Source organism: Pristiophorus japonicus, chromosome 18 (genome assembly GCF_044704955.1).
Source record: "Pristiophorus japonicus isolate sPriJap1 chromosome 18, sPriJap1.hap1, whole genome shotgun sequence".
In the NCBI taxonomy this organism is placed as follows: Eukaryota; Metazoa; Chordata; class Chondrichthyes; family Pristiophoridae; genus Pristiophorus; species Pristiophorus japonicus.
Window position 1 is genome coordinate 29,745,803 of NC_091994.1, and position 25,818 is coordinate 29,771,620.

The window sequence follows — 25,818 nt, forward strand, 5'->3', positions numbered from 1 at the left end:
ATTTGCGAAACACACTATAACCGCCTCCTTCCCTTTGTTTCCCTTTCTTTGCAACCACCAGTTGGGTTTCCAGGGTATCTCGTTTTTCTTCATCATATCCTTCCTTGACCATTTTCCTCTAAACCTTTGCATATTTATCTCTCAGAAACTCTTCTGGTAGTTTGTACCTCACCCCTCCAAGGGCCTTGGCAGTTTCCTTTGCCCTTTCTCACACCGGGGCATTTGAGTTAAGAATTTGTGAGATGTTAGATTAGAAGGCAAAATTCCCCAATCTCATTCTCCAAGCAGTTAGAGGTCTTGAAGGAAGTGCTGGGCACAGAGAGGGCTGAAGTCCTGTCATCCTGAACATCTAGGTCACGGTCCCTTCAAGCACTGATTTTCACTGGTAGCACAGGATCATACAATCTTCCCTATAAAGACTGCAAAGGTGTAGAATTCTGTTCTTTCCATAAATGAATCAAGGGCAGCTCAATTACCCATCTTCTTTTTCACTTGCAGCAACCTTTCCACAGTTGACATCTACAGTGCTCAGTATAACAGAGACAGCAAATTCATCACCAACACAATCATCTTCCTCAGTGAGCACTACTGTGACATTAGCCACAATGGAAACAAGTAAGACAAAATAATTGTACAACACTTTGGGGACAACAGTTTGCAGCACTCTCTTTCAATTGTTTTACAATGTGGAGTTTCATATAAGAGAGCAAGTTGAAATTCTGTGTCTTGCAACAAGAACCTGTATTCGTTACATCCTTGCACAATATGGATTCATGCGCATAAATGTTTCTGTTCTTTCAAAAGGTGCATCCATTGCAGCCACATCAACTAAATCTGGGTCATCAGTAATAACATCTGCACAGGCAACACCTTCATCTGGCAGTACAGTGCAGGCAACAAATTCCATATCAACAAGAGCAAGCTCAGCCACACAATCATCTTCACCAGGAAGCACATCACTGACATCAGTTGCTACTGAAAGAGGTAGGATGGAAACCATTGCAACACTTTGTCAAACACTATTTGTCAATGCAAGGCTTTCAGAAATTTAGAAAAATGGATTGAAAAGTTTGCAAAAAATGATATTACTCTTTTATCAAAAGGTGCGTCAAGTATATCAGCATCAACTCCATTCACATCATCTCCAGAAACAACTCCACATTCATCAGTGTCATCCATTGGTTCAAGAGAGACAACAAATTCCCCACCAACACATTCACCTCCACTGACAAGCAGTACTGGGACATTATTCACAACTGAATCAAGTAAGACAAAGTCAATGATGGAATTCATGGTGTACAATGTGACATTTATGGCCAGAAAAATATTCATTCTTTTCCATTCTAAAGGTGGATCCAGTACAGTGCGATCATCTGCCATTAAATCATCTCCATCATCTCCACTGTCAACATTGTCATCTTCTGGTACAGCAGTCACAACAAATTCTATATCAACACCAACAATTTCACCATCTGAATCATATTCCCTGACAAGCACGCCAGTGTCACTTGCGATAACCGAAACAGGTACGATGGAAATTATGACACCACACTTTGTGAAACTCTACAAGTAAGGTTTTTGAGTTATGAATTTGTGAAATGTTAGATAAGAAGGCAAAATTCCCCAATCCCATGCTCCAAGCAATTAGAGGCTTTGAAGGAAGCGCTGGGTACAGAGAGGGCTGAAGTCCTGCAATCCCGATTTTCACAGGAAGCACAGGATCTTACAATCTGCCCGAAAAGATTGCAAAGGGGTAGAATTCTGTTCTTTCCAAAAAGGAATCAAGGAAGCTCAATTAACCATCTTCCTTTTCACTTGCAGCAACCTTTCCAGAGTTAACATCCACAGTGCTCAGTACAACAGAGACAGCAAATTCATCACCAACTCAATCATCTTCCACAGTGAGCACGACTGTGACATCATCCACAGTGGAAACAAGTAAGACAAATCAATTATACAATACTTTGTGGGACAACAGTTTGCAGTGCTCTCTTTTAATTCATTGTTTGTTTTACAACGTGGAGTTTCATGTAAGAGAGCAAGTTGAAATTCTGTGTCTTGCAACAAGAAACTGTATTTGTTACATCCTTGCACAATATGTATTGTAGAATTCATGTGCTGAAATGATTCTGTTCTGTCAAAAGGTGCATCCATTGCAGCCACATCGACTAAATCTGGGTCATCAGTAATAACATCTGCACAGGCAACACCTTCATCTGGCAGTACAGTGCAGGCAACAAATTCCATATCAACAAGACCAAGCTCAGCCACACAATCATCTTCACCACGAAGCACGACATTGACATCAGTTACCATTGAAACAGGTAGGATGGAAACCATTGCAGCACTTTGTCGAACACTATTTGTCAATGCAAGGCTTTAAGAAATTTAGAAAAATGGATTGAAAAGTTCACAAAGAATGATATTACTCTTTTATCAAAAGGTGCGTCAAGTATATCAGCATCAACTCCATTCACATCAGCTCCAGAACCAACTCCACATTCATCAGTGTCATCCATTGGTACAAGAGAGACAACAAATTCCCCACCAACACAATCACCTCCACTGACAAACATTTCTGGGACATTATTAACAACTGAAACAAGTAAGACAAAATCAATGATGGAATACATGATGGACAATATGACATTCACAGCCAGAAAAATATTCATTTTTTTCCTCTCTAAAAGGTGGATCCAGTACAGTGCGATCATCTGCCATTGAATCATCTCCATCATCTCCACTATCAACATTGTCATCTTCTGGTACAGCAGTCACAACAAATTCTGTATCAACACAACCAATTTCACCATCTGAATCATCTTCCCCGACAAGCCCGCCAGTTTCACTTGCTGCAACTGAAACAGGTACGATGGAAATTATGACACCACAGTTTGTGAAACTCTACAGTCAGGTTTTTGAGTTAAGAATTTGTGAAAGGTATCAAGGGGTATAGAGAGAAAGCAGGAAAGGGGTACGGAGGTGAATGATCAGCCATGATCTTATTGAATGGTGGTGCAGGCTCGAAGGGTGGAATGGCCTACTCATGCACCTATTTTCTTTGTTTCTTTTTTTCTATGCATCCATTGCAGCCACATCAACTAAACATGCATCACCAGTAATAACATCTGCACAGGCAACACCTTCATCTGGCAGTACAGTGCAGGCAACAAATTCCATATCAACAAGACCAAGCTCAGCCACACAATCATCTTCACCAGGAAGCACGACATTGACTTCAGTTACCACTGAAACAGGTAGGACAGAAACCATTGCAACACTTTGTCGAACACTATTTGTCAATGCAAGGCTTTAACAAATTTAGAAAAGTTGATTGAAAAGTTCACAAAAAATGATATCACTCTTTTATCAAAAGGTGCGACAAGTATATCAGCATCAACTCCATTCACATCATCTCCAGAAACAACTCCACATTCATCAGTATCATCCATTGGTACAAGAGAGACAACAAATTCCCCAACAACACAATCATCTCCACTGACAAGCAATACTGGGACATTATTCACAACTGAATCAAGTAAGACAAAGTCAATGATGCAATACATGGTGTACAATATGACATTCACGGCCAGAAAATCATTTATTTTTTTGCTTTCTGAAGGTGGATCCAGTACAGTACGATCATCTGCCATTGAGTCATCTCCATCATCTCCACTGTCAACATTGTCATCTTCTGGTACAGCAGTCACAACAAATTCTACACCAACACCACCAATTTCACCATCTGAATCATCTTCCCTGACAAACATGACAGAGTCATTTGCTACAACTGATACAGGTACAATGGAAATTATGACACCACAGTTTGTGAAACTCGACAAGTAATTTCTTGAGTTAAAAATTTGTGAAATATTGGATTAGAAGGCAAAATTCCCCAATCCCATGCTCCAAGCAGTTAGACGTCTTGAATGAAGAACTGGGCACAGAGCGGCCTGAAGTCCTGTAATCCTGAATGTCTCGGCCACAGTCTCTTCAAACACTGATTTTCACTGGTAGCACAGGATCATACAATCTGCCCTATAAAGATTGCAAAGGGGTAGAATTCTGTTCTTTCCAAAAAGGAATCAAGGACAGCTCAATTAACCATATTCCTTTTCATTTGCAGCAACCTTTCCACAGTTAACTTCTACAGTGCTCAGTACAACAGAGACAGCAAATTCATCACCAACACAATCATCTTCCACAGCGAGCACTACTGTGACATTAACCACAAAGGAAACAAGTAAGACAAAACAATTATACAATACTTTGTGGGACAACAATTTGCAGTGCTCTTTTTTAATTCTTTGTTTTACAACATGGAGTTTCATGTCAGAGAGCATGTTGAAATTCTGTGTCTTCCAACAAAAAACTGTATTTGTTACATCCTTGCACAATATGGATTGTATAATTCATGAGCATAAATAATTCTGTTCTTTCAAAGGTGCATCCATTGCAGCCACATCAACTAAACCTGGGTCATCAGGAATAACATCTGCACAGTCAACACCTTCATCTGGCAGTACAGTGCAGGCAACAAATTCCATATCAACAAGACCAAGCTCAGCCACACAATCACCTTCACCAGGAAGCACAACACTGACATCAGTTACCAGTGAAACAGGTAGGACGGAAACCATTGCAGCATTTGTCAAACATTATTTGTCAATGCAAGGCTTTAACAAATTTAGAAAAGTTGATTGAAAAGTTCACAAAAAATGATATCACTCTTTTATCAAAAGGTGCGGCAAATATATCAGCAAAAACTCCATTCACATCAGCTCCAGAAACAACTCCACAATCATCAGTGTCATCCATTGATACAAGAGAGACAACAAATTCCCCACCAACACAATCACCTTCACTGACAAGCAATACTGGGACATTATTCACAACTGAATCAAGTAAGACAAAGTCAATGATGCAATACATGGTGTACAATACGACATCCACGGCCAGAAAATCATTTATTTTTTTGCTTTCTGAAGGTGGATCCAGTACACTGCGATCATCTGCCATTGAGTCATCTCCATCATCTCCACTGTCAACATTGTCATCTTCTGGTACAGCAGTCACAACAAATTCTATATCAACACCACCAATTTCACCATCTGAATCATTTTTCCCGACAAGCCTGCCAGTGTCACTTGTTGCAACCAAAACAGGTACAATGGAAATTATAACACCACACTTTGTGAAACTCTACAAGTCAGGTTTTTGAGTTAAGAATTTGTGAAATGTTGGATTAGAAGGCAAAATTCCCCAATCCCATGCTCCAAGCAGTTAGACGTCTTGAAGGAATCGTTGGGCACAGAGCGGGCTGAAGTCATGTAATCCTGAACGTCGAGGTCACGGTCTCTTCAAACACTGATTTTCACTGGTAGCACAGGATCATACAACCTACCCTATAAAGATTGCAAAGTGGTAGACTTCTGTTCTTTCCAAAAAGGAATCAAGGACAGCTCAATTAACCATATTCCTTTTCATTTGCAGCAACCTTTCCACAGTTAACTTCTACAGTGCTCAGTACAACAGAGACAGCAAATTCATCACCAACACAATCATCTTCCACAGCGAGCACTACTGTGACATTAACCACAAAGGAAACAAGTAAGACAAAACAATTATACAATACTTTGTGGGACAACAATTTGCAGTGCTCTTTTTTAATTCATTGTTTTACAACATGGAGTTTCATGTCAGAGAGCATGTTGAAATTCTGTGTCTTCCAACAAAAAACTGTATTTGTTACATCCTTGCACAATATGGATTGTATAATTCATGAGCATAAATAATTCTGTTCTTTCAAAGGTGCATCCATTGCAGCCACATCAACTAAACCTGGGTCATCAGGAATAACATCTGCACAGTCAACACCTTCATCTGGCAGTACAGTGCAGGCAACAAATTCCATATCAACAAGACCAAGCTCAGCCACACAATCACCTTCACCAGGAAGCACAACACTGACATCAGTTACCAGTGAAACAGGTAGGACGGAAACCATTGCAGCATTTGTCAAACATTATTTGTCAATGCAAGGCTTGAAGAAATTTAGAAAAATGGATTGAAAAGTTTGCAAAAAATGATATTACTCCTTTATCAAAAGGTGCGTCAAGTATATCAGCATCAACTCCATTCACCTCTTCTCCAGAAACAACTCCATATTCATCAGTGTCATCCATTGGTATAAGAGAGACAACAAATTCCCCACCAACACATTCACCTCCACTGACAAGCAGTACTGGGACATTATTCACAACTGAATCAAGTAAGACAAAGTCAATGATGCAATTCATGGTGTACAATGTGACATTTACGGCCAGAAAAATATTCATTCTTTTCCATTCTAAAGGTGGATCCAGTACAGTGCGATCATCTGCCATTAAATCATCTCCATCATCTCCACTGTCAACATTGTCATCTTCTGGTACAGCAGTCACAACAAATTCTGTATCAACACAACCAATTTCACCATCTGAATCATCTTCCCCGACAAGCCCGCCAGTTTCACTTGCTGCAACTGAAACAGGTACGATGGAAATTATGACACCACAGTTTGTGAAACTCTACAGTCAGGTTTTTGAGTTAAGAATTTGTGAAAGGTATCAAGGGGTATAGAGAGAAAGCAGGAAAGGGGTACGGAGGTGAATGATCAGCCATGATCTTATTGAATGGTGGTGCAGGCTCGAAGGATGGAATGGCCTACTCATGCACCTATTTTCTTTGTTTCTTTTTTTCTATGCATCCATTGCAGCCACATCAACTAAACATGCATCACCAGTAATAACATCTGCACAGGCAACACCTTCATCTGGCAGTACAGTGCAGGCAACAAATTCCATATCAACAAGACCAAGCTCAGCCACACAATCATCTTCACCAGGAAGCACGACATTGACTTCAGTTACCACTGAAACAGGTAGGACAGAAACCATTGCAGCACTTTGTCGAACACTATTTGTCAATGCAAGGCTTTAACAAATTTAGAAAAGTTGATTGAAAAGTTCACAAAAAATGATATCACTCTTTTATCAAAAGGTGCGGCAAATATATCAGCAAAAACTCCATTCACATCAGCTCCAGAAACAACTCCACAATCATCAGTGTCATCCATTGATACAAGAGAGACAACAAATTCCCCACCAACACAATCACCTTCACTGACAAGCAATACTGGGACATTATTCACAACTGAATCAAGTAAGACAAAGTCAATGATGCAATACATGGTGTACAATACGACATCCACGGCCAGAAAATCATTTATTTTTTTGCTTTCTGAAGGTGGATCCAGTACAGTACGATCATCTGCCATTGAGTCATCTCCATCATCTCCACTGTCAACATTGTCATCTTCTGGTACAGCAGTCACAACAAATTCTATACCAACACCACCAATTTCACCATCTGAATCATCTTCCCTGACAAACATGACAGAGTCATTTGCTACAACTGATACAGGTACAATGGAAATTATGACACCACAGTTTGTGAAACTCGACAAGTAATTTCTTGAGTTAAAAATTTGTGAAATATTGGATTAGAAGGCAAAATTCCCCAATCCCATGCTCCAAGCAGTTATGTCTTGAATGAAGAACTTGGCACAGAGAGGGCTGAAGTCCTGTAATCCTGAACGTCTCGGCCACAGTCTCTTCAAGCACTGATTTTCAAGTGGTAGCACAGGATCATACAATCTGCCCTATAAAGATTGCAAAGGGGTAGAATTCTGTTCTTTCCAAAAAGGAATCAAGGACAGCTCAATTAACCATATTCCTTTTCATTTGCAGCAACCTTTCCACAGTTAACTTCTACAGTGCTCAGTACAACAGAGACAGCAAATTCATCACCAACACAATCATCTTCCACAGCGAGCACTACTGTGACATTAACCACAAAGGAAACAAGTAAGACAAAACAATTATACAATACTTTGTGGGACAACAATTTGCAGTGCTCTTTTTTAATTCATTGTTTTACAACATGGAGTTTCATGTCAGAGAGCATGTTGAAATTCTGTGTCTTCCAACAAAAAACTGTATTTGTTACATCCTTGCACAATATGGATTGTATAATTCATGAGCATAAATAATTCTGTTCTTTCAAAGGTGCATCCAGTGCAGCCACATCAACTAAACATGCATCACCAGTAATAACATCTGCACAGGCAACACCTTCATCTGGCAGTACAGTGCAGGCAACAAATTCCATATCAACAAGACCAAGCTCAGCCACACAATCATCTTCACCAGGAAGCATGACATTGACTTCTGTTACCACTGAAACAGGTAGGACAGAAACCATTGCAACACTTTGTCGAACACTATTTGTCAATGCAAGGCTTTAACAAATTTAGAAAAGTTGATTGAAAAGTTCACAAAAAATGATATCACTCTTTTATCAAAAGGTGCGGCAAATATATCAGCAAAAACTCCATTCACATCAGCTCCAGAAACAACTCCACAATCATCAGTGTCATCCATTGATACAAGAGAGACAACAAATTCCCCACCAACACAATCACCTTCACTGACAAGCAATACTGGGACATTATTCACAACTGAATCAAGTAAGACAAAGTCAATGATGCAATACATGGTGTACAATACGACATCCACGGCCAGAAAATCATTTATTTTTTTGCTTTCTGAAGGTGGATCCAGTACACTGCGATCATCTGCCATTGAGTCATCTCCATCATCTCCACTGTCAACATTGTCATCTTCTGGTACAGCAGTCACAACAAATTCTATATCAACACCACCAATTTCACCATCTGAATCATTTTTCCCGACAAGCCTGCCAGTGTCACTTGTTGCAACCAAAACAGGTACAATGGAAATTATGACACCACACTTTGTGAAACTCTACAAGTCAGGTTTTTGAGTTAAGAATTTGTGAAATGTTGGATTAGAAGGCAAAATTCCCCAATCCCATGCTCCAAGCAGTTAGACGTCTTGAAGGAATCGTTGGGCACAGAGCGGGCTGAAGTCATGTAATCCTGAACGTCGAGGTCACGGTCTCTTCAAACACTGATTTTCACTGGTAGCACAGGATCATACAACCTACCCTATAAAGATTGCAAAGTGGTAGACTTCTGTTCTTTCCAAAAAGGAATCAAGGACAGCTCAATTAACCATATTCCTTTTCATTTGCAGCAACCTTTCCACAGTTAACTTCTACAGTGCTCAGTACAACAGAGACAGCAAATTCATCACCAACACAATCATCTTCCACAGCGAGCACTACTGTGACATTAACCACAAAGGAAACAAGTAAGACAAAACAATTATACAATACTTTGTGGGACAACAATTTGCAGTGCTCTTTTTTAATTCATTGTTTTACAACATGGAGTTTCATGTCAGAGAGCATGTTGAAATTCTGTGTCTTCCAACAAAAAACTGTATTTGTTACATCCTTGCACAATATGGATTGTATAATTCATGAGCATAAATAATTCTGTTCTTTCAAAGGTGCATCCATTGCAGCCACATCAACTAAACCTGGGTCATCAGGAATAACATCTGCACAGTCAACACCTTCATCTGGCAGTACAGTGCAGGCAACAAATTCCATATCAACAAGACCAAGCTCAGCCACACAATCACCTTCACCAGGAAGCACAACACTGACATCAGTTACCAGTGAAACAGGTAGGACGGAAACCATTGCAGCATTTGTCAAACATTATTTGTCAATGCAAGGCTTGAAGAAATTTAGAAAAATGGATTGAAAAGTTTGCAAAAAATGATATTACTCCTTTATCAAAAGGTGCGTCAAGTATATCAGCATCAACTCCATTCACCTCTTCTCCAGAAACAACTCCATATTCATCAGTGTCATCCATTGGTATAAGAGAGACAACAAATTCCCCACCAACACATTCACCTCCACTGACAAGCAGTACTGGGACATTATTCACAACTGAATCAAGTAAGACAAAGTCAATGATGCAATTCATGGTGTACAATGTGACATTTACGGCCAGAAAAATATTCATTCTTTTCCATTCTAAAGGTGGATCCAGTACAGTGCGATCATCTGCCATTAAATCATCTCCATCATCTCCACTGTCAACATTGTCATCTTCTGGTACAGCAGTCACAACAAATTCTGTATCAACACAACCAATTTCACCATCTGAATCATCTTCCCCGACAAGCCCGCCAGTTTCACTTGCTGCAACTGAAACAGGTACGATGGAAATTATGACACCACAGTTTGTGAAACTCTACAGTCAGGTTTTTGAGTTAAGAATTTGTGAAAGGTATCAAGGGGTATAGAGAGAAAGCAGGAAAGGGGTACGGAGGTGAATGATCAGCCATGATCTTATTGAATGGTGGTGCAGGCTCGAAGGATGGAATGGCCTACTCATGCACCTATTTTCTTTGTTTCTTTTTTTCTATGCATCCATTGCAGCCACATCAACTAAACATGCATCACCAGTAATAACATCTGCACAGGCAACACCTTCATCTGGCAGTACAGTGCAGGCAACAAATTCCATATCAACAAGACCAAGCTCAGCCACACAATCATCTTCACCAGGAAGCACGACATTGACTTCAGTTACCACTGAAACAGGTAGGACAGAAACCATTGCAGCACTTTGTCGAACACTATTTGTCAATGCAAGGCTTTAACAAATTTAGAAAAGTTGATTGAAAAGTTCACAAAAAATGATATCACTCTTTTATCAAAAGGTGCGGCAAATATATCAGCAAAAACTCCATTCACATCAGCTCCAGAAACAACTCCACAATCATCAGTGTCATCCATTGATACAAGAGAGACAACAAATTCCCCACCAACACAATCACCTTCACTGACAAGCAATACTGGGACATTATTCACAACTGAATCAAGTAAGACAAAGTCAATGATGCAATACATGGTGTACAATACGACATCCACGGCCAGAAAATCATTTATTTTTTTGCTTTCTGAAGGTGGATCCAGTACAGTACGATCATCTGCCATTGAGTCATCTCCATCATCTCCACTGTCAACATTGTCATCTTCTGGTACAGCAGTCACAACAAATTCTATACCAACACCACCAATTTCACCATCTGAATCATCTTCCCTGACAAACATGACAGAGTCATTTGCTACAACTGATACAGGTACAATGGAAATTATGACACCACAGTTTGTGAAACTTGACAAGTAATTTCTTGAGTTAAAAATTTGTGAAATATTGGATTAGAAGGCAAAATTCCCCAATCCCATGCTCCAAGCAGTTATGTCTTGAATGAAGAACTTGGCACAGAGAGGGCTGAAGTCCTGTAATCCTGAACGTCTCGGCCACAGTCTCTTCAAGCACTGATTTTCAAGTGGTAGCACAGGATCATACAATCTGCCCTATAAAGATTGCAAAGGGGTAGAATTCTGTTCTTTCCAAAAAGGAATCAAGGACAGCTCAATTAACCATATTCCTTTTCATTTGCAGCAACCTTTCCACAGTTAACTTCTACAGTGCTCAGTACAACAGAGACAGCAAATTCATCACCAACACAATCATCTTCCACAGCGAGCACTACTGTGACATTAACCACAAAGGAAACAAGTAAGACAAAACAATTATACAATACTTTGTGGGACAACAATTTGCAGTGCTCTTTTTTAATTCATTGTTTTACAACATGGAGTTTCATGTCAGAGAGCATGTTGAAATTCTGTGTCTTCCAACAAAAAACTGTATTTGTTACATCCTTGCACAATATGGATTGTATAATTCATGAGCATAAATAATTCTGTTCTTTCAAAGGTGCATCCATTGCAGCCACATCAACTAAACCTGGGTCATCAGGAATAACATCTGCACAGTCAACACCTTCATCTGGCAGTACAGTGCAGGCAACAAATTCCATATCAACAAGACCAAGCTCAGCCACACAATCACCTTCACCAGGAAGCACAACACTGACATCAGTTACCAGTGAAACAGGTAGGACGGAAACCATTGCAGCATTTGTCAAACATTATTTGTCAATGCAAGGCTTGAAGAAATTTAGAAAAATGGATTGAAAAGTTTGCAAAAAATGATATTACTCCTTTATCAAAAGGTGCGTCAAGTATATCAGCATCAACTCCATTCACCTCTTCTCCAGAAACAACTCCATATTCATCAGTGTCATCCATTGGTATAAGAGAGACAACAAATTCCCCACCAACACATTCACCTCCACTGACAAGCAGTACTGGGACATTATTCACAACTGAATCAAGTAAGACAAAGTCAATGATGCAATTCATGGTGTACAATGTGACATTTACGGCCAGAAAAATATTCATTCTTTTCCATTCTAAAGGTGGATCCAGTACAGTGCGATCATCTGCCATTAAATCATCTCCATCATCTCCACTGTCAACATTGTCATCTTCTGGTACAGCAGTCACAACAAATTCTGTATCAACACAACCAATTTCACCATCTGAATCATCTTCCCCGACAAGCCCGCCAGTTTCACTTGCTGCAACTGAAACAGGTACGATGGAAATTATGACACCACAGTTTGTGAAACTCTACAGTCAGGTTTTTGAGTTAAGAATTTGTGAAAGGTATCAAGGGGTATAGAGAGAAAGCAGGAAAGGGGTACGGAGGTGAATGATCAGCCATGATCTTATTGAATGGTGGTGCAGGCTCGAAGGGTGGAATGGCCTACTCATGCACCTATTTTCTTTGTTTCTTTTTTTCTATGCATCCATTGCAGCCACATCAACTAAACATGCATCACCAGTAATAACATCTGCACAGGCAACACCTTCATCTGGCAGTACAGTGCAGGCAACAAATTCCATATCAACAAGACCAAGCTCAGCCACACAATCATCTTCACCAGGAAGCACGACATTGACTTCAGTTACCACTGAAACAGGTAGGACAGAAACCATTGCAGCACTTTGTCGAACACTATTTGTCAATGCAAGGCTTTAACAAATTTAGAAAAGTTGATTGAAAAGTTCACAAAAAATGATATCACTCTTTTATCAAAAGGTGCGGCAAATATATCAGCAAAAACTCCATTCACATCAGCTCCAGAAACAACTCCACAATCATCAGTGTCATCCATTGGTACAAGAGAGACAACAAATTCCCCACCAACACAATCACCTTCACTGACAAGCAATACTGGGACATTATTCACAACTGAATCAAGTAAGACAAAGTCAATGATGCAATACATGGTGTACAATACGACATCCACGGCCAGAAAATCATTTATTTTTTTGCTTTCTGAAGGTGGATCCAGTACAGTACGATCATCTGCCATTGAGTCATCTCCATCATCTCCACTGTCAACATTGTCATCTTCTGGTACAGCAGTCACAACAAATTCTATACCAACACCACCAATTTCACCATCTGAATCATTTTTCCCGACAAGCCTGCCAGTGTCACTTGTTGCAACCAAAACAGGTACAATGGAAATTATGACACCACACTTTGTGAAACTCTACAAGTCAGGTTTTTGAGTTAAGAATTTGTGAAATGTTGGATTAGAAGGCAAAATTCCCCAATCCCATGCTCCAAGCAGTTAGACGTCTTGAAGAAATCGTTGGGCACAGAGCGGGCTGAAGTCATGTAATCCTGAACGTCGAGGTCACGGTCTCTTCAAACACTGATTTTCACTGGTAGCACAGGATCATACAACCTACCCTATAAAGATTGCAAAGTGGTAGACTTCTGTTCTTTCCAAAAAGGAATCAAGGACAGCTCAATTAACCATCTTCCTTTTCATTTGCAGCAACCATTCCACAGTTAACATCTACAGTGCTCAGTACACCAGAGACAGCAAATTCATCACCAACACAATCATCTTCCACAGTGAGCACTACTGTGACATTAGCCACAATGGAAACAAGTAAGACAAAACAATTATACAATAATTTGTGGAACAACAGTTTGCAGCGCTCTCTTTTAATTCATTGTTTGTTTTACAAGTGGAGTTTCATGTAAGAGAGCAAGTTGAAATTCTGTGTCTTGCAACAAGAACCTGTATTTGTTACATCCTAGCACAATATGGATTGTAGAATTCATGCGCATAAATGAATCTGTTCTTTCTAAAGGTGCATCCACTGCAGCCACATCAACTAAATCTGCGTCATCAGTAATAAGATCTGCTCAGGCAACACCTTCATCTGGCAGTACAGTGCAGGCAACAAATTCCATATCAACAAGACCAAGCTCAGCTGCACAATCATCTTCACCAGGAAGCACAACACTGACATCAGTTGCCACTGAAACAGGTAGGATGGAAACCATTGCAGCACTGTGTCGAACACTATTTGTCACTGCAACGCTTTAACAATTTCAGACAAATGGATTGAAAAGTTCATAAAGAATGATAATATTCTTTTATCAAAAGGTGCGTCAATTATATCAGCAACAACTTCATTCACATCATCTCCAGAAACAACTCCACATTCATCAGTGTCATCCATTGGTACAAGAGAGACAACAAATTCCCCACCAACGCAATCACCTTCACTGACAAGAAGTACTAGGACATTATTCACAACTGAAACAAGTAAGACAAAGTCAATGATGCAATAGATGATATACAATATGACATTCAGGCAAAAAAAATTATTCATTTTTTTGCTTTCTCAAGGTGGACCAAGTACAGTTCGATCGTCTGCCTTTGAGTCATCTCCGTCATCTCCACTGTCAACATTGTCATCTTCTGGTACAGCAGTCACAACAAATTCTATACCAAGACCACCAATTTCACCATCAGAATCATCTTCCCCGACAAGCACGACAGTGTCACTTGCTACAACTGAAACAGGTACGATGGAACTTATGTCACCGCACTTTGTGAAACTCGACAAGTCAGGTTTTGAGTTAAGAATTTGTGAATTGTTGGTTTGGAACGCAAAATTCCCCAATCCCATGCTCCAAGCAGTTAGACGTCTTGAAGGAATCGCTGGGCACAGAGAGGGCTGAAGACCTGGAATCCAGAACGTCTAGGCCGCAGTCTCTTTTTTCAGTGGTAGCTCAAGATCACACAATCTGCCCTATGAATATTGCAAAGGAGTAGTATTCTGTTATTTCTTTCTCTGTTTCTATTTCCAAAATGGAATCAACGACAGCTCCATTAACCATCTTATTTTTTATTTGCAGCAACCTTTCCACAGTTAACATCCACAGTGCTCAGTACAACAGAGACAGCAAATTCATCACCAACTCAATCATCTTCCACAGTGAGCACTACTGTGACATCATCCACAATGGAAACAAGTAAGACAAAACAATTGTACAACATTTTGTGGGACAACAATTTGCAGTGCTCTCTTTTATTTCATTGTTTGTTTTACAATGTGGAGTTTCATGTCAGAGAGCATGTTGAAATTCTGTGTCTTGAAACAAGAACCTGTATTTGTTACATCCTTGCACAATATGGATTGTAGAATTCATGTGCTGAAATGATTCTGTTCTTTCAAAAGGTGCATCCATTGCAGCCACATCAACTAAATCTGGGTCATCAGTAATAACATCTGCACAGTCAACACCTTCATCTGGCAGTACAGCGCAGGCAACAAATTCCATATCAACAAGACCAAGCTCAGCCACACAATCATTTTCACCACGAAGCACGACATTGACATCAGTTACCACTGAAACAGGTAGGATGGAAACCATTGCAGCACTTTGTCGAACACTATTTGTCAATGCAAGGCTTTAAGAAATTTAGAAAAATGGATCGAAAAGTTCACAAAGAATGATATTACTCTTTTATCAAAAGGTGCGACAAGTATATCAGCATTAACTCCATTCACATCATCTCCAGAAATAACTCCACATTCATCAGTGTCATCCATTGGTACAAGAGAGACAACAAATTCCCCAACAACACAATCAACTCCACTGACAAGCAGTACTGGGACATTATTCACAACTGAAACAAGTAAGACAAAGTCAATGATGCAATACATAGTGTACAATATTGTCAGGGTTAACTTCAAACCACCACTCAGAGTCCATTAGCCTTAAAGTAAATGCAGTTTTATTAATCAATACAACCAATAGGGGAGCTATTCCGTAAGGAACGCTCAAAGAGGACTTGCAGACATTGGGCTCAAATTTCCCCGGGAGTTGCCCAGTTTTTTTTGGAGTAAATTGCTTTTTTTGGAGTAACTTAAAAATCACAAATTTCCCCATTTAACTTGCTCCAGTGTCAGTCAGTTAGTTAGGTTTTTTCTAGTTTAGTTTTTTCTCTCTAAAAGGATGCGTGACCAGCCACTTATGCCTCTTTTGGCCAAAGAAGCAAAATTGGCCAGCTAATAGTTCCTCCAAACTAACTTAGTCCAGTGTATGTGGCCACTTTTGTAGGCACAAAAAAACCTTACCTACATTTAAGAAATTAGCGCAGGTAGCTAGTGATAGGGTGGGGGAAGATGAGTTCGAGGATTCTAAAGCACTAAGCACCTTCACAACATCAGCACAGCATCACGTCTTCATCACAACAGTTGCGCAACATCATCAAAAATAAATGAAAGATAAATCATGTACTGAAAATAGAGCACTCCTACCTTGCTGACTGCAGAACGCAGAGGCTAGCACTCCCGCCAGGGCTCGGGGCAGCAGGCATGCATGACTGTCGGGGTGAGGGATTTTTACTCTTTACAGTTGTTCCTAAATGTTGTGTGGTTCCAATGGAACATTATTCAGTTTTAATGCAAAATGTCTTTTAATGGATATTTTATAATGCACTTCAATAACAACAACAACAACAGCAAAGAAAGGCTGCACCCATCCCTCACTCACATCTCGGGGAAAATGCACTTCCTTATAGGGTCGGTGATGGTGGTGGGGGGGTGTTGGGGGCCCGGCTTGCTTCTCCCCAGTGGCTGGTGCGTGGATTGAAGTGGGAGTGGCATTTGAGTATCCAACATTTGTATCCTTATTGCAGCAGCTAGCTCCCTCATGGCATTTGCCACCATTTGCACACTCTCTGAAATGCCCACCCTCAGTACCCATCTCAGTGCTGATATTTCTCCCGACACTGTCGCTACTTCATCACACTCCCCACTGACGGTCGCCACAGGTGATCTTGTAAGGGCATTGGTCTCCTCACCCAATGACATAACCTGATTAATATCTGATAAAGGCTGCATCTCAGGGGAGACTGGTTGGCTTCTCCTTCCCCTCGCCGTGGGTCTGCCTAGTGGCACCCCTCTGGGACGGTGGAGCACTGGGAGTTCCAACATGCATTTCACCACTGCCACTGGGACCCGCAACCTCGGAAGGTGTGAAACCATGGAATGTCGCCGCGGAGCTCATGGAGGTTTCTGGCAATGTGATGCCCTGTACTATGGACTGATCCATATCACGATCAGCATTCTCCCGTGAACACATTTCCATGGATCCCTCCTCCCCACACCCACCTTGGTCTGGAGCGTACACATCTGGATCTTCTGGTGGACCTTCAGGATTGTCTTCTTCTTCTTCAAAATACTGCAGCACAGTCAAATGGTTAGCAGCACAGGAGGGGGCAGGATAAGTGGCATGAGTAGTCTCACGTGTAGCAGGCCTGTCAGCGGGTTGATTTGAAGGTTCATTTTAATGACTCACCCTCACCCTCGCGTGTGGGTCCAGCTTGTGCAGAGCTGATTCTTTTTCTGCAGATGCGACTCAGCAAGGCAGCAACCCTCTGTTCCAGGGGTGATATTTGGTGCAGATTTGGTGGCCCTCCTCCTGTTCTAAGTCTTACCCTTTTGTTGTGGGCCAATTTCTTCTGCAAAGATGAAAATATAAATTTTTACCAATGGTGCGCTTCTGATGGGTGGGACATATACAGATGCTCACATTTACAATTTAATTCATTTAAAGATGAAGATATTACTTACACTCACCATTTGACCTACGTCCTGCCATTTCTTTTTGCGCTGGCATCCAGATCTTGCGGTATTCACCCCTGCGGAGTACTCTTCTGCAACTAGGTTCCATCGTCTTCTCATTTCTTTGGGTGAAACTTTTGTGGGACCACTCTTAGGGCCCAAGTTTCCACAGGATAAAAAACGGGCGCCCCTCCCAGCTGGGCTCCCGTTTTTCGCGCCTAAAACGGCGCCAGAAATAAAACGCGCTATTCTCGAGCGACCTGCAGCTCCTTGTCTGTTTGGCGCGGCGCCCAGGGGGGCAGAGCCTACACTCACGCCGATTTTGTAAGTGGGAGGGGGCGGGTACTATTTAAATTAGTTTTTTTCCTGCCGGCAACGCTGCGCGTGCACGTTGGAGCGTTCGCGCACACGCAGTGTGAAGGAAACATTGGCACTCGGCCATTTTTGTAGTTCTAGCTGTTTAATTTTTGAAAATTTTTTAATAAAATCACATTGCCATCAGCACATCAGCACTGAGGCTTCCCTTCTCACTGTCTCCTTCCCCTCCCTCCCCTCTGCGGCAACAAACGGCTGTCTCCTTCCCCTCCCTCCCCTCCACGGCAACAAGCCACTGTCTCCTTCCCCTCCCTCCCCTCCTCTGCGCGGCAACAAGCCGCTGTCTCCTTCCCCTCCCTCCCCTCTCTCCACCGCAACAAGCCACTGTCTCCTTCCCCTCCCTCCCCTCCTCTGCGCGGCAACAAGCCGCTGTCTCCTTCCCCTCCCTCCCCTCTCTCCACCGCAACAAGCCACTGTCTCCTTCCCCTCCCTCCCCTCCACAACAACAAACCGCTTTCTCCTCCCCCCCCCCCTCCCGCTCAGCGGCATGAATGGCTTTCTCCCCCCCCACCCCTCCCGCTCAGCGGCACGAACGGCTTTCTCTCCCCCCCACCCCCCTCCCGCTCAGCGGCACGAATGGCTGCAGAATTCTCCCTGGCTGAAGCACTTTCACACAGGTAGGAAGATGGTTTATTTAATCTTTTCTTTGCTTATAAATGTTTATTCAGGTTGGATTTATTTGTATAATATTTGTATAAGTATAAATAAGGATTTAATATAGAATTTAATGACTTCCCTTCCCCCCCCCCCCACCTCGTTCTGGACGCCTAATTTGTAACCAGCGCCTGATTTTTTAATGTGTAGAACAGGTTTTTTCAGTTCTACAAAAATCTTCACTTGCTCCATTCTACTCCATAATACCATCTCATGCTCTTCCTCAGGTTCCTCAGTGTCCATGCTGAACCTTTTTTTTACTTGGTCCAAATGCTTGTGGCATTTCTGCCCATTGTTAAGTTTAACCACTATGACCCTATTCCCCTCTTTGTCTATTACAGTAACCTCAAGCCATTTGGGCCCCAAAGAGTGATTGAGAACAAATACGGGGTCATCAATTTCTATACATCTCCCCCTTGAATTTCAGTCATGGTACTTGTTTTGGGACTGGCGCTTGCCCTCAACAATGTCAGACAGGACTGGATGAATGAGGGACAGCCGAGTTTTGACTGTTCATTTCATGAGTAGCTCCGCGGGCGGGACCCCTGTGAGCGAATGCGGTCGGGACCAATAGACCAGCAGGAGGCACGATAGGCAGCATTGAAGGGAGGGTCCTTGAATCCAGAGTTTTATGATTTGGACCGCACGTTCCGCCTAGTCATTGGAGGCGGCTTGTACGGTGCTGTCCTGACATGGTTAATGCCATTACCCGACATGAACTCCCGGAATTCGTAGCTTGTGAAACATGGGCCATTATCGCTAACAAGGATGTCCGGCAAGCTGTGGGTCGCAAAGACCCCACGCAGACTCTCCACGAATTCAAAATGATGCACTCGATCCATTTCAAGTACGCATCAACCACAATGAGAAACATTTTTCCCATGAACGGGCCCGCGTAGTCTACATGAATATGTGACAATGGCCTGGTGGGCCAGGGCCACGGGCTGAGCAGGGCCTCGCTGGGGGCATTATCTAGCTGGTCTGAATCAATTCCCGACCACCACACATGTGACCGGGCAAAGGCCTTCATCAGCATGATGCCTGGATGCTCGCTGTGGAGTCCCCTGATGAATGCTTCCCTGCCCCTCTGGAGCATGACTACCCGGCTGCCCCACAGTAGGCAGTCGGCTTGGATGGAGAGCTCATCCATCTGTCTGTGAAACGGTCTGACCTCCTCAGGGGATGCTCCGTGTGCGGGCGCCCAATCCCCAGTCAGGACACATTTCTTAATCAAGGATAGGAGGGGATCTCTGTTGGTCCAGATTTTGATCTGGCGGGCTGTGATGGGGGAGCCTGCGCTGTCAAAGGCATCAACAGCCATGACCATCTCGTCGCCAAAGATCCTGATCGAGCCATCCGCTTTTAGGATGGGAACGATGGGGCTCATCCAATCACTGAATTCAACAGGCGAGATGTTGTCCTCTCTCAGCAACCGGTCCAACTCGCTTTCAATTTTCTCCCGCATCACATACGGCACAGCTCTGGCTTTGTGGTGCACTGGTCTGGCATCTGGGTTGATGCGTATCACTACTTTGGTACCTTTGAACATCTCGACGCCAGGTTTAAATAGTGATTCAAATTGCTGTAGGACCTGTGAGCATGAACTTCGCTCCACAGATGACATGGCGTGCACATCCCCCCATTTCTAGTTCATCTCAGCTAACCAGCTCCTCCCCAACAGTGCGGGACCATTGCCCGGGACAATCCAGAGCGGCAGCCGGTTCACCGGTCCTTTGTGTGTGACCGCTAACATTGCACTGCCTAGCACTGGAATGATTTCCTTGGTGTACGTCCGTAATTGTGTCTCAATGCATTCTAGTTTGGGTCTGTTGCTTTGAGCGGCCAAAGCTTTTTGAATTTTTGAACACTTATGAGTGACTGGCTGGCTCCCGTGTCCAGCTCCATGCGTACAGGGATGCCGTTTAATAGGACTTTCATCATCATGGGTGGCGTTTTGGTATATGAGCTGTGAATGTTTGCCACATGAACCCGCTGAAATTCAGTGTCCATTGATTTGCCCCAAGCGTCATTCATCCTCGCAGACCCCTCATCTGGTTCATGCGCCTCGTATGTTAGCCTGGTTACAGGCTTTCTGCACATTCTGGCTAAATGGCCACTGAGGTTACAATTTCTGCAGACGAACTGTTGAAACCTGCAAGTCCTGGCAGCATGTCTGCCCCCACACCTCCAGCAAGAACTGAGATTTCCATTGTTGTGAACAAAAGAGCTGTTACAAGGCATTCCTCGCTGATTGTCCCTTTGACTGCTCTTGAGCACCCTGTTAGTGGGTGTCAATGGCCCCAGCCCGGGCCGCATTTTCCACTGGGGTGGCGTAAATGTCGGTTCAGCCTGCCATTGTCTCTGTTGGAGAATTACCCTTGGGTCTATTGGTGCCTGGGGTGTGTTGAACTGCCCTTACCTGCCTGCGGGGCTCATGTCACGTTTATGATATTGACTCCCTGATCCATCGTCACGTTGGAGGCAGAATTGCGCGTGAATATTATCTTAGTTTCCTCCTCCCCCGCCATAAAAGTCTGAGCCATCAACGCCGCCGCTTCCAAGGTCAAGTCCTTGGTCTCAATTAGCTTTCTGAAAATCCCAGCATGACCGATGCCCTCAATAAAGAAATCCCTTAGCATCTCCCCCCTGCAGGCGTCTGTGAACTTACAGAGGCTGGCCAAGCGCCGGAGGTCCGCAGCGAAATCCGGTATGCTCTGTCCTTCCCGACGTTGGTGGGTATAGAATCTGTGTCGGGCCATGTGTATGCTGCTCGCCAGTTTGAGGTGCTCACCGATTAGTTTGCTGAGCTCTTCAAAGGTTTTGTCCGCCGGCTTCTCAGGTGCTAGCAGGTCTTTCATGAGCGCGTAAGTCTTAGGTCAGCAGCTGGTCAGCAGATGAGCCCTTCGCTTGTCGGCCGCTGCGTCTCCCAGCCAGTCCTTCATGACAAAACTCTGCTGGAGCCTCTCAATGAAATCGTCCCAGTCCTCACCAACACAGTACCGTTCATCTGTACTGCCGCTGGCCATTCTCGTGGGTCGTTTCTCGTCGCCAGTGTAAAGTCCTTACACAATACCACAAATCCACACGAGGCACATTCTATGGAAAAGGTCACTCCATGACTTGAACCTTTATTCACAGGACCAAGAAGTGTTGACCCTGCGTGGGACCTCCCTTTATATACCTGGATGACCAGGTGAGGAGTGTCTCCCACAAGTTCACCCCCTGTGGTCATGGCGTGCATTTCTTACGTATATACAGTATTGCAGTGTTGTTACATAAAGGTTATATACGTGACAGCACCCTTGCTCACACATCATCCCGGGCCCGTCGGCCTCCCATGTAAAGTTGAAAGTTACTTCCTTGTTTTTATGGAGGATCAGTACAAAATTCCCAAAGACTGGTGCCGAATAGGTCCACCGTCTGCAGTCAAACGGTAAATTAAAAACACGACATTCAATTCCCGTGGGGCATGTATAGTTTCCCTAGGTTACATTTCGTTGCAACTTCCACATCATATAATGTTTAAGTCCTTTTCCTTCCAACTGTGGAGGCACTGGGAGGGCCAGAGCAGCCACTAACCCAGTCGCCACTAGCACTATCCCATTGTTTTCTGGCCTGCTTCCTTATCGGACGCTTCCGAGGTCACCGGGTGCACTGTTACTATGAGTTAAAACAGACTGGGGTTGTTTAGTACTATATGGCTTTACCTGTGTCCAGTGCTTCCACCTAATCCCAGTGGGCTCCTGTAGACAAACACAAGTATCACTTGTCAGTACCGAGTATGGCCCGATCCATCGGGGCTCCATTCCCTTTCGCATCCCTGTTACCTTTATCATGACCTGTTCTCCTATTTTAATGTTTCGGGTCTCATTCCCTCATTCTGAATTTCTAGATCTCTTATCTGCTGTCTGGTTTTAACTTCTTTATTCATAGCCTGCACCTCTTGGTTTAGCTGGACCAAGTACCGCCTTAGCCTATCCTGAATTGGTCCTGCTTCACCTGTCACTCCGGCTAAGTCCTCTGGTAGTCTTATTGCCCATCCAGTCATCAGCTCATAAGGTGTTAGTCCCGTGGTGTAATGTTAGTAGTTGTTGCCTACAACACTGTAGTGCCACAACTTGCTCCTGGGGACCCCATACCCATATGTCACCCTTTTGGTGGGCCCCGTGCTTACTCTATTCACGTGTTTCTTCCTGATCGACACTATGGTGGACCTGTGCTATATTTATGTCTGTCTGAACACTGTTAGTCATTACTGGTTGAATTTCAGCCTTAAATGCTGGCTCTGGCTTCTGTTCAGCTGCCACTTGTTTGGCTGCTAGGTCTGCAAAACGATTCTCCAAGGTGGGTAGGTCTTGGGGGTATGTGTGGCCCTTACTAGTTAGTTTTGTGTGTGCCTTTACCTTGCTTACCATTGCTTCCCATGGTTCCTTTGCTGCTTTCACTAGCCTTTCTACTAGCCTTCCATGTTTTACCACCTCGCCAGTAGATGTCACGAACCCTCGTTGTGACCAGGCTGCCATATAGTTGTAAACCACCCCGAAAGCCTATCTGGTATCTGTATATATGTTTATTCGCCTTCCTTTAGCTGACTTGAGAGCCTTTATAAGGGCCACCAGTTCTGCCACTTGAGCTGACTTATCTCCTGGGACTGCTCCTGTCATTATTGTCTCTCCCTCCTGTGTTTTCAGCGCCCACCCAGTATGGGGTTCTCCATCAATGTATTTTCTGAATCTGTCCACATATAAAGTCTCATCTGGGTTGTCCAATGGCTCTTCCTTTACTCTGCTATCCATTTCCTCCTCTACTTGTTCCCTACAGCTATGTTCCTCCCCTTCTGTTAGTACCCTGGTAGCAGGGTTAACTCCATTATGTGTTTTTTTTATTACTGACTTGTCTTTGGGCAGCAATACGGCCTCCCGCTTAGCCTTTCGGCTGTCCAAGATCGACCGCAGATTTCCAGTATTTAGTAATTTTACCAGGGTATGTTGTGTGTGCAAAATGGTCTGTCCCATCATCACTACTGGTTCGCTTACTTTGACCGCCCAAGTTGCACAGTTCAGGGCGGCCACACATCGGGGCATCCCACTAACCACTGGGTCTTTCTTCTGTAGTTGGCTATAGGTCTCTGCAGGCCCCCAATCTATCTTCTGTAGGGGTCCCCCAGTCCCTTTAATTAATTTCTGTATGGGTTCCGCTATCGTTGTATATTGAGGTATAAAATTCTGACTATAATTAAAGGGTCCGAATACCTTCCTGACTCCCCTGGTTTCCAATGTTCAGGTAACATTCTGTTACCCACTCATCTTGTGGCTTCAAGATAAACGCTCCTGACACTCGGATGCCGCCCCCTCGGGGCTGCTTTACGTAGTTGTTGTACTCTTATTAGCTCATAGCTGGTTAATAGTGTCATTTGATTTGGTGTGGCGCGTAACCTCATTGGTATCATGGGTTCCCCCATCCTAGAGCCTCGAGAAACCCACGCAGGCTTTTTAAAAAAAAGGTGTTTAGTATCTTTCAACCCAATGTAATCAATGATTACGTGTTTTCTTATGACAAGTAAGTGAGCAGGTCGGAATTTTTTAAAAAACGAGACGATGCATTTTTTTTACTGTAATCCAATGAGAGTGTCCAAGAGCTGAAGCTTCTGTGTCGGTTCTATTTTCTTCTTTTTATACATTTTTTTGTTCAACAAACCCATCGCTCTGTAAATCATAATCAAAATAAATCTACACCTGCGTTTCTAACTTAAAATGTAATTCAATTCGAGGTAAACAATGAATATAAAACTTCCCACATCCATGATAAAAGGGTTAACCAGCTAGCTTCTGCACAGAAATGGGTGGAGCTTAAGCAAAGATGACAGACACTTGATTTTAAAGACAGACATTCACACCAACTTCCATTCAACAAAGCTTATTTTCTTTTTTTTTATTAGTTTTATTTTAGCAACTTATTTTCTGGTTCCCTTATTTTTCTTCGTCAGTCTCTATCCCAACTGTCCGGTGGGCGTCATTCTCAAACTACTCACTTCTACTCTTCACCTCCATAAATGTAGGCACTGACTTATTACCATTAATCCTGCTTTGGCTGTTTTCTTATTTTTTCTGTTTCTCGCTACACCTATTTTTCCACTCCTCCTTCTTTTCTCCTTGCATTTGCGAAACACACTATAACCGCCTTCTTCCCTTTGTTTCCCTTTCTTTGCAACCACCAGTTGAATTTCCAGGGTATCTCTTTTTTCTTCATCATATCCTTCCTTAATCATTTTCCTCTTAACCTTTGCATATTTATCTCTCAGAAACTCTTCTGGTAGTTTGTACCTCACCCCTCCACGGGCCTTGGCAGTTTCCTTTGCCCTTTCTCACACCGGGGCATTTTCCCCGGTTCCCGTTTTTCCGCCTTTACTTATACTGAACCTTTTTCCGCCTTTACTGATGCGGAACCTTGTTTCTGGCTGGATAGCTAGTCCACCCTCACCGGGGATTCCCCGTTATCTCATATAAGTACATATTCTCCCGACACACTTATTTACTTATAGTGCCCTGACACGCCCCTCAACTGGATTTACCGGCTGCACGGACTCCGCTTCAGATTCGTTGGATCTCTGGCCGGGCCTCTTGGGAGGAGAATTTCTCAAGGCAATTCTCTACTCACTCGGTTTTAGGTTGGTTCGGCTTTTGAGTTGAATTTGCCCGTCCAGAGGACCCTGCTCGCAGCACCAAGTTGTAAGAATTAACTTCAAACCACCATTCGGAGTCCGTTAGCCTAAAAGTAAATGCAGTCTTATTAATTAATACAAGCTAGCAAGAAAGCTATTCCATAAGGAACGCTCAAAGAGAACTTGGAGATATTGTCCATGATACAATTTCAGATTAAGTCATTACGTAATTACGCAAGTTACAATTAATGCATGATGATTGATCAATACATGATTGC

General features: G+C 43.0%; 1 protein-coding gene across 1 annotated transcript; it reads left to right on the plus strand.

The window, feature by feature from the left end:
- The first annotated feature begins 3,768 nt into the window (after positions 1–3,768).
- Positions 3,769–22,862, plus strand: LOC139229009 (mucin-2-like). The gene is made up of 38 exons (XM_070860673.1): positions 3,769–3,799; positions 4,127–4,243; positions 4,445–4,624; positions 4,743–4,904; positions 4,989–5,165; positions 5,494–5,610; positions 5,812–5,991; positions 6,110–6,271; positions 6,356–6,532; positions 6,758–6,922; positions 7,042–7,203; positions 7,288–7,464; positions 7,791–7,907; positions 8,109–8,288; positions 8,408–8,569; positions 8,654–8,830; positions 9,159–9,275; positions 9,477–9,656; positions 9,775–9,936; positions 10,021–10,197; positions 10,423–10,587; positions 10,707–10,868; positions 10,953–11,129; positions 11,456–11,572; positions 11,774–11,953; positions 12,072–12,233; positions 12,318–12,494; positions 12,720–12,884; positions 13,004–13,165; positions 13,250–13,426; positions 13,755–13,871; positions 14,077–14,256; positions 14,376–14,537; positions 14,622–14,798; positions 15,134–15,250; positions 15,457–15,636; positions 15,756–15,917; positions 22,813–22,862. Exons 1-38 carry the CDS (start codon positions 3,769–3,771, stop codon positions 22,860–22,862), a joined length of 5,868 nt encoding a protein of 1,955 aa, XP_070716774.1.
- The last annotated feature ends 2,956 nt before the right edge of the window (positions 22,863–25,818 follow it).

Excerpts from the sequence above, each read along its gene's own strand:
- LOC139229009 (XM_070860673.1), top strand. The coding sequence starts at position 3,769 with ATGACAGAGTCATTTGCTACAACTGATACAG. Across the intron at positions 12,885-13,003 it reads TTCAGTTACCACTGAAACAG|GTGCGGCAAATATATCAGCA; the intron begins GTAGGACAGAAA and ends TTTTATCAAAAG. Across the intron at positions 15,637-15,755 it reads ATCAGTTACCACTGAAACAG|GTGCGACAAGTATATCAGCA; the intron begins GTAGGATGGAAA and ends TTTTATCAAAAG.